Source organism: Nesoenas mayeri (assembly GCF_963082525.1).
Source record: "Nesoenas mayeri genome assembly, chromosome: 7".
Classification (NCBI taxonomy): Eukaryota; Metazoa; Chordata; class Aves; order Columbiformes; family Columbidae; genus Nesoenas; species Nesoenas mayeri.
The window spans coordinates 16172746-16186503 of NC_137551.1; the positions used below are offsets into that span (position 1 = coordinate 16172746).

The following is a 13758-nucleotide window of genomic DNA, read 5'->3' on the forward strand; positions in this document are numbered from 1 at the left end:
AGCACAACAGGAAAGACTGAATTCAAGACTGAATTCACTCCTACTGCTGTTTCAGCCATCCTACAGTATTCTGGGCCCAGCCTCCCATGGTGGCTCCAGAAAAGCTTACATCTCCCATAGATACTTACCTGCCACCCCTACAGGCATGTGCTGTATACTTTAGCATATCTGAAATGGCACTGGACTGCCACTTGTAGGCACTTGCATTGTTTCCAAAGTGATTAAAATATTAGCCAATACCAGGTACGTTCATTTTGTCTCCCCTTTTGTTTCTGTCCTCGCATTTCATCCATCTAATTTGACAATGGCAGCAGTGAAAAAAATCTAGCATTCAATCCACAACAAGATGCTATATGATGTGCTTGCACCACATTTTATATTATGAAGACATGGTCCTTTATCCCCCAATATAATTTAGGTCTTCACACCTGACCTTGTAACCTGCAGATCACTATAGACTGTTCTTTTTGGTGACAATCTCACCGATGTCAAAATAACACACATGGAAGACAAATTCCACTTCTGTAGAATCAGGGAATACAGTGTTATCACAGACATCATTAAGAATGTCATTCTGCAACCAGAACCATTCAGTTAACGGTAAGCAAACCCAAAGGATACTAGACGAATAAGAATTTGCAGAGAATGAGATGTGGAAGGCACTCCGTCTATTATTTGTTCATTTACTTCTTTGGTCTGGATACAGAAACTTTACTACCACAAAGTTGTCAACTGTATCATAACAGAAAGTTTCCTGGAAGATTTACATTAATGAGGGAAAGCAGTACTTCAAGGAAGAAAAGAAGAAAAAAGTATACAGCCATCGGAATCACAAAGATCTGGTAAAATGGTCCGAATAAATACTTCCTGTCCAGCTTCCATGCTCCCTAAGAATCAAGGGAGAAGGGAAGAAGTCAGAAGGAATTAAAGAGGAAATTTACAGCAGAGAAATAGAAAAGTACCATGAAATACAGAAAAATTACCCTGTAAACACTGGGGGAAGTGTTCAGTAATTTAGATACTCAGATTTACCAACAAGAGAAGAAACTACTGAAAAGCAGAAGAGTACACAAAGATTTAATGACAACTCTAATAATCTATATCATGTGACTTACAATTATTCATTTAATGGATGTTCAACTAAGCAAATATTATCTAAAACTTTATAAACCTTTAGCTTTTTCTTTTCCTTCTTCAAAATATCAGTTATGTGACCATGTTTACCTCTAACAGCTGGTGACCTTTTGATTAGTCAATGAAACAGTGAAGTCAGGTCTTAACAGAGCCTACATATACACTGCATAGATTGCTGGGAAAATTTTATGGCATCCAATCCAATCACAGTCAAAACAAGCAATAAATATAAACTCAGCCATAACAGTTCTTTCCAACTTTTGAGCCATGTGGTTCACTTTTACAAAACTACAAGTGGAACCTTTGGTACTAGTAGTTTGCCACTGATATTTTTCTCTCCAAAATCTGTGACAAGAAGCTTTCAGAAACAAACAAACAAACAAACAAAAAACCCACACAAACAAACTCACACACACAAACCACGAATATTTTATAATTGGACCTTTGTTTCATGGGTACGATTATATATTCTAACCATCACACTTAAGACTACTACTATTTCAATGTGAATGACTGATCAATGTAAGTGAGAGTACATGAGGCATATATTGCCTAAAAGTCCAGGGAAATGAAACAAAAGGAAAAATTAAAAAAAAAAAAAAAAAAAAAAAAAAAAAAGGATGAAAGAATGAAAGAGAAAAAAGAGAAAAAAAAAATGAAAAAAAATTACCTACAGGAAAAAAAATAGACATAAGCTAGCCCAGAGTTGTGCCACTGCCATATTAAATGCAATTTTTTTTAATCAAATGCAATATATGAACTACTATGCTTAACAGTGGTGTCATCCAATAATGAGATCCATTGCATCAGTTTTTCTGAATAGAGGAACTACAAAAGAGTGCGGTGAGCTCTGCTTGTACAGTAGCAGTGTTTCCATTTCCAAAAGAATAACAAAAAAACCCCTTATAGGATAAAATTCTAGCAATATTGATCCATTGGGAATTTAAACCAGTCATGATTTTTGCCCTATTGTCTGATATTACAGTATTACATTTTACTGAATGACATATTGTTAAGTAGACTGAATAGGCTGACCACAAGACAAAAGCCAGACCATATGCTTGCAGAATCTAATAATTGAAGTTTCCACAGTTATAAACTCACAAATAGAAGAGGGGGTGGGGAAGCAAGCAGCAGTAATAAACAAGTTGTCATGCCAACTTCTTCAATTAAATTGATGTGTTAATGATATACAGTACCTATTGCCATTCATCAAAGAACCTCCAAGTGCTTACAAATATTAAATAAGTCTTACAAAGGGATCAATTTGCTCACTACTACTGAAAGACAGACATCCTTCAGGTGCAAAGTAGCAGCTGGTTAACTAGCACACTGCAACACTACATAACAGTTCAGGGCAGAAGGTGGAGAAGAATGCCTTAGTAAATTGAGACTGCGGAGAAATCCATGGAGGCAGAATGTAATTACCTGAATTGGAATCAGGCCAGGGCTTCAGGAGTAAGACCCCTTCCTATGTGAAAAGTGCATTGGGATCATTAATGGCTGAATGGACACTGGCTTTATGACAATTATACACTTTTTTTTTAAAGGAATAGTTTTAGGAGAGAGACATCACCATTTTCATTCTGCATCTTCAATAGCAATTGAATACTGAAATGCAGTCCACATAATTCCTTCCCAAATAACTAAATATATTTCACTTCTTCAAGAACTATCACCACAAGAACAAACAATGAACAGTCTTTCCCCCTACACTAACACTCATATGACCCACATGTGTGTATTCTTCCTTTTTGACAGCTGGAACTACAGCAGACTAAGAAAGAGAACACAGCCCTTTGCTATTTCAGTTTGCAGCTTAGTCCCCACTGTTTAAACTTATGGTTTTTCTCTCATTTACTAACCAAAGTTCTTTCTCTCTAAACATGTGACCTGTCATACATGAAGACACAAAAAAAAAACCATCAAAAAAGCCCAAATCAACTTATTTTAAATGTCTTATCTTGCAGATTCAACTATTGCATGTGAGCTTCTTACCTTCCAAGCTTTGTGTAGCTCAGATTCCCATGTTCAACAGGGGAACTATCGCAACTGTCTTTGATTCCTCTTAGGATACTGTCCCTTCTCTTTCCTCTGTTGGCTGCCTTTTATCCAGCCTGCCTTTCAGTTTGCTTCAATGCGGCTGCTCTTGCAGGCACTTTGAAGGCAACTCTTGACTGACTGGCCTCAGCAGACTGCTCCAGATCCTGTTACTAATTCCACCTTTTCCATGAGCAAGAGATTCCTCACATGATGCACAAATTCACAGCCAGATCAATTTTATTGCTAGGTTTCTTCACTAGGACAATATGCTACTTAGCAAGTGCAACACTGGCCTGCTACTGATCATATGCCAAGACAGTGAGATCTATTGCACAATGACTTGAACCAAACAATCAAGTCTATGGCTCCCCTTCAGAAGCATATTTAATTTTATATATAATCAAAGGAAAAGGAAAGGAAGCCATCACATATTACTAATTACTGAATTATTTCATCTAAAGCTTACATATTAGGCAACACCCAAACTAGAGTAACACTGCTTGTTGACCTGTATCTTTATATACTGTAACTGTATGTTTGCAGTTGCATATATTCTCCACAGTATCACAGGTGTCTTCTATAGAACTTCATTAGCCACTTGATGAACCATCAGCTTTCTGCTTATTAGTTGAGTTTCTAACTTTTCAGTCACACTCTTAAGCCCCTTATCACTTGCACAGCTACAATATTCCAATTTCCCATTTTTAAAAATCTCATATCACTAATTTATCGTACAAGTACAATGAGGTGTGATAGCAGATTTTCTCTCTCAACACTGAATCTAGACATTTCCATATTTTGGATTGATTTTTTTTGTTGCTATAAAAATTGACAGCTGCTTTAGTGGCCTTTTAAAATTCTTCTGAACAAAGCATTCTTGAATTTCTGGATATCACAGCCCAAATTCCATTTCTGGATTCACTGTGATTTGTGGTGAGATCACACACACATCCACATACAAAACAGGCAGATCTTATTGCAGTCTGACTATCAAGGGGACATACAGATATTCTCAGAGACAGAAAGGTAGAAAACACTATTTGATGTTTCAAGGATTCTTCTGGTCTTTTTTTCCTACTAATTGGGTAACACAAACATACAAGAATCTAAATTTCCAAATTAATTTAGAAAAAATAAGAAAATATGGATCAGTATACCATAAGGAATTGGAAAACGGAAAGAAAAATCGAAGGTCTCCAAAGCCTTGATCACTTGTTAATGTTGAAATTTCACAATGTTATTGTGTATTGTTTTTTCTTATTCTGCCACATCAATCATCATAACTATTCCCCTGCAGGCCAAGGAAAGGCTTAGCTCAAGATTCCATGCCCCATTTTTAGAAAATAAGCAAAATCCACCAGTTTAGAAAGAAAAGATGCAAATGTTATTCACACACAATTATTTCATAAAAATTATATATAGGTATGTTTTCTTACATTTGTTTTGGATGACAGCATTTTTTTTGAGATAACGGGATTTTTTAAACGAAAATTTTTAAATTATTGAACTTAGTTCTAGCAAGTACTGCTCAATTCTAATGCCTCATCTGATTTTAAGATAATTTGAAAATGCATGTATCAGCATTAGTCAGTTTGATAAGAGCTTTTCCTATGAGCTTAAACACAAGAATACGACTGTCATCTGAAAGCAACCCTATAGATTTTAGCTCACCTTATTTTTTAAGCTATACTGCCTAAATATTTACTCTTCCTATCATAACAAAATAGTCTCCCTCTACCCTCCGAGTAACAGTGTGAACAAGAATAACATAAACTCATTACAAGAAACACAGATATTATATTAGACTTGCCTTTCTGTTTAAGTGTCTCCATCTTTGTTCTTTAAAGAAATGCTATGTCAGGTTTCATAATTATAATGGGATGAAAACAATACATCTGAGGTGGAAAAACATTCAAAAACACCTATACTGCCATCTTTTGTTGTTGTACAATTTCCTTTATACCCAGTGGACAAGATGCTCCTGATAAAGTTGCAAGAAAGCAGAAAAACTCCACATAATAATACATCACTTACTTGGAAGTATACTTATGGATACCCACTGATGATTTTGTCTTATAAGCTGCGAGACTCTTACACGTGACGAAATACATGCTGCTTGCTTTTGACACTATAAGTAAAATTGATTAAAATGTTAACCTTAAAAATGCAGTTAGCTAAAAAATAGTTGTTGGGCAGAGGGGTTGCAAAATACTGGGAAATAGATGTATTTTATAAAAACAAGTGCTTTGACCCAGCATTATGCAATTAAATTTATATTTAAAGAGACCTACAACAGTGTGTATCAATTCATAGCAACAAGCTTCAGACATAATAGTTCTATATACACTTAATCATCTAGATTAGATGATCATTTATATATACCTTTAAAATATGAAATTATAATGTGGTTTGATACATCACAATTTCATTTTGTTTATTTAAATCATATCCAACGTAAAAATATGGGGTCTTAAAATGTATTATCAAATCACATTCTGTTTTGCATCTCTAACTTTTAAACAGCTGGAAGTACAATTCATATACCTATAAACCAAAGAAGGGTACAGTTTTAAATAATTATGTCAAGAAATGACAACTATACTCTTTGTAGAAGCAGGGATGAATAATTACAAAGCTGGGACATAATTAAGCAATTTTGACTGTCATATTCTTCAGCTGTCTTTCTGATGTGAAGTGCTGTCATGCCTAGAAACACACTTCACACTGGACAGGCATCTTCCACTTTGATCTACACTTATGCCAGTGACACAAGGTCATGGTTTGGTCATTAAACAAAGCTTCCTCATCTGGCTCAATGCCTCTTATCCAGCCAGGCTTGCCCAATCTTTATTAAAATCAGGCATGATACAATGTTCAATATTTTGACAAAAGAAAACATAAACATCACAGAATAATGAAGTTTAGCTCCCTTACATAGTGAGATGGAACACTGCATTGTAACATTAAACTGTTTTCTAATAAATGACTGCATCTTTCCGTAAGACACTCATATCACAAAGAGATGTATTTTAAACAAAGGATGAAATGAAGCAAAGCACAAGAAACTGCAGTGTTCTGTTAAAATAAAAAAAAAAAAAAGTAAAAAAGAAAGTAAAAGAATTTATACAAAATAAAATATTTATGGCTTAGTGACGACTGGTGATTGCTAGATACTGTTAAATTTGAGTATACACAAGCTAGTCAGATGGAAATTCCCTGTTTTTATTCTCATTTTGTGTATTTTTTTCTTGGTGGGAAATTTTGCTCTCCCAAGTATTTCATGTCAAGACTAAAATGAAAACAACTCCCCACATCACAGCCTCTTTAGATCATCAGTCTGCTTTTTATGCTGAATAAGCCATACCATCTCCAGCTTATCATAATGGGAGGAAAAAAAAAAAAAACAAAACACCTAACTTAGGAATTTTTTTTTTTTTTTCAGAAGAAGCAAGTCTGATGGGCTCACTGTTGTTACTACATTTGGCAGAACAACATTTCCATGTAGCATCCACCAACATAAATCCTAATCCTTTCAACTCCATTCCTGTCAAGCACAGGCTGACACAGCAGCTACTGCCTTGGGGAGGGGGTGTGGAAATTCTTAGGAAGTTCATGGTCAGCAGGGTCTTGTATCACTAGGTCAACTTCTTAAGGAGTTGATGACCAATACTGGATGTTCCACCGCCTTCCTCTTAGTTTGCATCAAGGTGTATCCTCCTCTAATTAGTTTCAGAAAGCTTTGAATATATTACAACTATCTGTTAAATTTATCTGAAGCTGGCAAAAAATCTTAACTACTATAGGGGAGAGGAACTGATGAACAGACAGAAAGCACAAGATTCAGGTAACCTGAAGGTTGAAGAATGAAAAAACATTATGTATTCAAGGTATAACATATGATAGAATTTGAAAGTACAGTTATTGTGCACACCATTTTTGTGATATATACAGGAATGTTGCTTGTTATGGTCTTCAAGTATAGCTATAAATAGCCTTATACATATATATCTGTAGCTTAAAACATATGCAGAGAGGACTCTATGAGTGTTCTCAGACAAAAATAGTTTGCATGCTTTTGTACTATGTGCAACAATATCCTTGGAAACAAGCACAAATTCAAAACCATTTTAAGAGATATATAATATCTGTTCTGCATCCAATTTAATATTTATTTTAAATTAGCCAATTCTGTAATATGTATATAATATTGCATGATGAGGGTAATTTTGTCACACCTTAAGAAGCATTAATTCATGCCATGAAAAGCATTTACAATTTTACCATCAGCAATTTGTACCAAGCCATTTACAAAGAAAAAAAACCCTTTAGTATGGCAATAACAACAGTAAATTTGAGCCTTCTGCAAATTTGCTGAAATAAATGTATGTTTTATCCCAAGACTTAGTGGGTAAATAATTCAAAACTATACAAAAGGCTCAATTACAGATAGAAAAGATAAAGATGCTATCCCTACATTTGTGAAGTAATTTACCTCTAGCTATTGACTTTAAAAGAGGTTTCATCCAGAAAAGGAACTTCAAATTTAATAAACAGACAGGTTTTCTTCTTTTACCCTATTAAGTCGGTTAAAATTCAAAAAGCAGACCTTTAAATGAAAAATTATAATTGCTAATAAAATTAAAATAACACTTCACCAGATCTGAAATGGTATTAGACAAGAAGAATTATAAAAGAACACAGATATATGCTATATTTGGCACGTTTCAGTTGTTGCATTTGGCCAGATTCAGCAAAGATGGTTTGCTGTGAATAAGATACCCACAACAGCTTAGAAATAAATTATTTCACTTATTACATATATAAAGCTGAAATAACTAAAGGCATGAGTAAACAATATATCAAAGCTATGCTTGTATCAGAACTGTTAACATTTTAGTAGTTATAAATGAATCAGTCTGAATTAATTTGTTATGCACTGCAATTGTACTTGTGATAATGCATTTATCTAGCAACACTGTTATGCTACCAAACAGTGCATTTCCATAACTGCTATGTTATTATTCAGCATTATTGGAAATCTGCAATAAATTATTGATGGTACAATTTTAGAGAACAAAACAGCAAACAGAAAGCAAGTAGACTGAAAACTTGAGTGGAGTTTTAAGAAAGATCTGCAGCATTAAAACATTCTCAAGCTGAGACTGCTGTTATTGTGTGTTGATCAACAATGGAAAAAGAAGAACTCACATGCACAGATTGTTTGCATCAGTAGTATGCAATATGTGCAGAGTTGATGCAAGTAGTATCAAATCTCAGATTACTACACTGTCCCTCTGATGTTGTCAATACTTATTAGCAGGACACCACACCAAGGGACATCATACAAAATTAGGATCAGCTGGTCCACTGAAAGCCAATGAACATCATAGGTGTGAGCTCTGTGATAGACATTTTGTTTAACATACAAGGCAGGGGGACAACTTGTCAGAAAAATTGCATTCTTTCACAAAAGCACATCACACAGTTGCTACATATCTTTAGACAGGGTAAAAATATTCTTTCAAACTCAGTGACACATATGAGTTACTTTGTTAGATTAAACAGAGGTTGGAAACCAGAAATTTGATAAGATAACCACAGTCCATTAACCAGACGTAACAGTAAAGTTCTATATTAAACCACAGAAAAATTACTAAGGCCTTTGTCCCTCACCTGCTCATGTTTACCAGTCCTTTCATTTGAGAAGGTTTATCTGTTACTTTAATGAAAGACACAGCCAAGATTTTGGAGTTATTTTAAAACAGTGTTAATGAATCACATTGTTGTTACTTCTTCCATTTACTCTCCTACCTTAGCATCCTTCGGCTTAACCACTTTCATGAAGGCACCTCTTACCAAGGCTTCCTCTCTCTCCCTCCTGGTTACTTTCCGAGTATCAAGAAATTTCAGGTTTGTCAATTTGTGCAGGACAAAATATCTGACAGATAGCAAAATGCACACAGTTAAAATCAAACAATGAACAAAGACTTACTCACAGAATAAATGACTAAAAAAATAACAGCAATAAACAGCTTTCCACCTTTTTCATGAATGGAGCTTATGTAAAAAGTTATAATACTTACTTTACTCTCTCAAATGAAGCTTTTTGTAAGCTCCCCATAAACATTTAATGCTGGGTGGATCAAACGGACAAGAAAATTATCACCACGGGCATGCTTGTTCTCTGTAGGTATTAGTGAGGTATAAAGTATACCCAGAAATAGAATAAATTGGAAATTGTTTGGAACTGCCAGTTTGGAAAAAGGATTTTTTGAGTGATTCCAAAGATTCCATCTCATATTGCAGAAGAAAACCAATCTGAGACAAGGGCGACTGCCAGCTATCTTCTCTAATAGAATTCTCAGAAAACATTCATCTGCCAACTTCCTCAGATTTTTGTTTTATTTTCCTAAAGACCCACTGATCACCACTATTAGAGACATGTGAAGAGCAAATCAGCAAGGACTGTAATTTGTCTTTTACCATACATCCTAAAACACTATCTTTTGTCTTGAAAGGAGCACATGTCAATGTTTAAAACACTTAATATTAAAAAAGAGAATTTGTCAAGAGAAAACATGGAGAGTTATTCCCAGTCTCTGCTATCCAAGACTAGATTTTGACACAGGCATCATTTGGAAGGAGAATTCCAATTTGGTCCTGCCAGAGAGACAAGGTGTCCTCATGGCATATGGATCCCAGCTCAGGATTAAATGCAGAAGCATACAGTTTTATGAAAATTATTTTAAGAATTCAAAGTTCTTATTAGTATCCATCAGTACTATACTCTATTTATCCTTTTTACTCGAAGTACAGCAGCTTTTTAGCCTCAAAAAAAATACCATTGGCTCCTTGCTTGCAAGGGGAAAGAACATGGCACATCAGAAAGAAAGGGACACAATCACGGCAAATCAAAATATCTAACCACCTCAAGTGTGTGTCATTTACATTTAGTCAACCAAATGTGAGGCAGAAATTGCAAGTGAGGGAAGTGTCAGACTTTTCCTGGCAGGGGGTAGGAAGGTGATTGATAATGTTCCCCACGTCTAGCTGCTTTGTGTAAAACTCCAGTCAGTCAGAGAGCCTCCTAATCATACCAATCCCTTCTGGCACTGGGAGGAAGAAATCAAAGTATTAAAAAACTCTGCATAACACAACATTTTGAAAAAGAACAGCACACACATAATTTATTTTAAAAGGTAAGAGTTATCTTAGCATTTTGTTTCCAAGACCAGACAAATGTGAAAAAGTCTGTAAGACTCCCTTTCTACAACCAACCAAAATTTAATGCTGCAAAATACCTTTCCGTCAAGTACACCTTTCCTCTGGGGCAAGAGCTTCATAAATTGTTAACAAGTGAATGGAAAATGCTCAGTACTGAAACACTCAGATAATTCAAATGTGAATCCTCAATCTATGACTTTCAATGATATTAGGAAAAGAAAAAGAGTCACTTTACATGTTCTGTTCTGTCTTAAAACCATTTATGAAACAACATCTACAGAGCTATGAGACTGACACATCCTCAGATTCCTCCCAGCTTTCCTGGCTGCCCTTCCAGTCCTCCCTGGCATTTTGCTGGCCCTTATCTTTCAGTGGAAGAGAAGCTATCCATCTTGTGTTACTGGCAGAAAAACTCTGATGACAACAGATTCTTTCAAATAAAGACATGTACAGAAGGAAACAATATGTCAAGAGTAAAGAAGAGTGAAGCTAAAAATAAGTAAAGACACCCACTAAGTGTAGGGTGAGAAAAGATGAATATTCAGGTGAAGAAAACATCGGTATTAGAAAATCAGCAAATGTTTAATGATGGAATGAAATATGCCATTGAAAAGCAGGCTGCAACAAAAATGACAACAGACTAAGACAGCACTGTCATCTCTGCTGACTTTGGATCACAGCCCTAATGTCAGTCTCTCAATCATTTCAAAAGAGCTTAAAATTATAATAGCATTCCTTGATACAAATGTGTTTTTGTATTTTTAAGCCACCCTGACTGCAGTTCAGAAAATAGAATGAGCACCAGCCCTTGCCAATTCGAAAAACAAAACTAAAAAATCCCTACCCCTGTATACTGAGTGGCAAACTACACCACAAGTCAGAGGTTTGAAGTTGTTATTGGTTGGTTGGTTGATTGGTTGGTTGGAGTGTTTTTAACTTGCACTCCTTAAGGAGAGCAAATATTAAAAATTAAGTACCACAAAGCCTATCCTACCAGTAGAATAAAGGTATATCAGTGATTAATTATTTTAAAAGATGATTCAAAATACAATCCCATTTATTCATATTCCTGTTACTAAACATGGGATAAAAATAATCTATATTATATGAAAATAATACAACAGTTTTTTAGTAAATGGCTGAAGAAAAGCATGGATCTTCCTGGATATATTTTAGCTAGAAATATGAAGATGCATCTTCAATCTAAATCTAACAGAAGTTTGCCATAAAAAAAATACAGGGAAGGATTACCAAAGCCCTGGAATGAACACTTTACAATATCAATTCAACCCTTGTAAATTTAATCCAGGGTTATTTGTTGCACAAAATCTCTTTACTGTGATGTATGACTTAGTTACTAAGGTTATCACAGCAGTATCCTAAAGTTGCATAGCACATAAAACATTTCAGTTAACAATGCAGGGAGGTTAACTCCCACAGATAACCTACCATCAGAGGGTTACACCAGATGACATGCCTCTGTCAGCTTTCAGGAGCTATTGATGGTTCAATCAGTTTGTTTTGAAGGTAAAGTACAACAAAAGGGCACTAAACTTATTCAAACTGTCAACAGGGACTATCTGGGATGTTGCTTGCAGGTAAGTAATTTTGGGTGTTTTAAGACTATTATCAAACACCAATGGCTGCAGAAAGAGACAGCTACTAATAACACAGAATGCAGCCAACATAAAATACTTTATGGCAGGTATTAGAATCCATAAATTGCATGACACATTGCACCTGTGTTAGACTTGTAAAATCACTAGTTAAGAGAAGGCTGTTTAATGAAGAAAGATCCATCTAAACTTTATATTGTAGGTTTAGAAAGGTTTATTTTATGTTATAAGCTGGGGGGGCAGGGTCTCCTCCCCCTGTCACCTTTATTTTTTTAATCATTTTGAAACTTCACACACTTCCATGCACTCTGAGACTGCTCTTTCTGGGTTTTAACATCTTTGCAGTGGTGTAAAAAAGGTGGTTATCTTCAGTGATGAGGATACAGGTGAGCTCCAGAGAGAGAAAAAAACAAAAACAAACAAACAAAAAACACAAACCAAACCAAACAAACAAAAAAAACCCCACAACCCAGAGCCACCAGGAAGGTGCTTAGAAATCTGTTTATCACTGCCTGTAAACTGATCTTCTAACTCATGGTAGATTAAGGAAATGAACTATGTAAGTAAAGGTTCATCTTCATTTGTCCAGAATCAGCCCCCGCCTTGACTCTCAGTGGCAAGAATCCCATGTAAACAAGCTAATAACAGGTATCCTTCACACACAAACAGGAACACTCAGAGATGAGAAAAGACCAGAGAATATCACATTTCATGTTGTTTCAGTCTCAGTTAAGTGAAAATGACAATAAAGATTAACACGTCATTTACCAATTTTGTAAGTGTTGCATGTGATTAGTACTATTTTAACAGTTTTTACACAGACCTGTCAAGATATTGGGAAAGGAGGACAGACTTGAGGGGGCATTTGCAGAGGAATGCAGTGAGTTTGGGATTCAGCTACCATTGACATTGGCAAAAGCTCAACAGGGCAAAGCCTTCCTTTGAAGAAACGTGTTGGAGTTCAGGAAGGGACAGAACAAAGACAGGTTTGAAATCAGCTATTGCTACATATTAAACAATACACAGCTAGTTTTTATATAAAGAAATACTGTCTCTGATACTGACTGACTCTACACCCTTCAAAGAACCACAGACTTGTTGTCTCAACTCTGCCTTACAAACACGGACACTGAGACCTATCAGATACCTTGCAGGTATGTTCAGTATCTGTTTCTAGTTCTCTACTGTCATTGCTTAACACATAGACCTTGGATTATTCCCTCATCCCTGAAAAATCAGTGATTCACACAATTTTAGGAGAGATTTTCACAGGTGAAGCAAAAAGATTCAAAGAGAATGTGGAAGTGTTCCTCAAAGGATCACATGGAAGAAAGGAAGAAACTTATTTTAAACATACGCAAGAAATTTGGCCGTCCTTATCCAAAACACACAGGTGTAAATAACTTTTACGTCAACTCCTTATCCTTGTAAAATAACTACAGTGTAATTTCATTTTGATCTATTTTTTCAGTAGCCATTTAGGTTCAGGCATAAAAAATTCCTAGGTTTTAATGAGTTTCAGTACTCCTTACTATTATCAAAAAGTTCTAGGAAACTTTCTAGGAACACCATAAAAACAACACACAAAATCACATAATATTATGGCACCTAAGGGCCTTGATTCATATATTAACTCCCTTGGAAAAGCAGACAAGTTGTAGAACATGGTTGGCTTCCTGATACTGAAAGATAATAGCATCCCCTGTGAGCCACACTATAAGAAAATCTTAAAAGTGGTAAT

The 13758-nt window shown here is 35.4% G+C and overlaps 1 protein-coding gene across 1 annotated transcript in view; it reads right to left on the reverse strand.

Annotated features, from left to right (window-relative positions):
* Nucleotides 1–13758, reverse strand: part of LRMDA (leucine rich melanocyte differentiation associated) — a gene marked incomplete at both ends in the record, with an annotated part of 454575 nt that overhangs the window by 266012 nt on the left and 174805 nt on the right. Inside the window, one exon of the mRNA XM_080348335.1 lies at nucleotides 8989–9115. Coding sequence (XP_080204461.1) covers nucleotides 8989–9115 — 127 coding nt within the window. The remainder of the gene's footprint in view (nucleotides 1–8988; nucleotides 9116–13758) is intronic.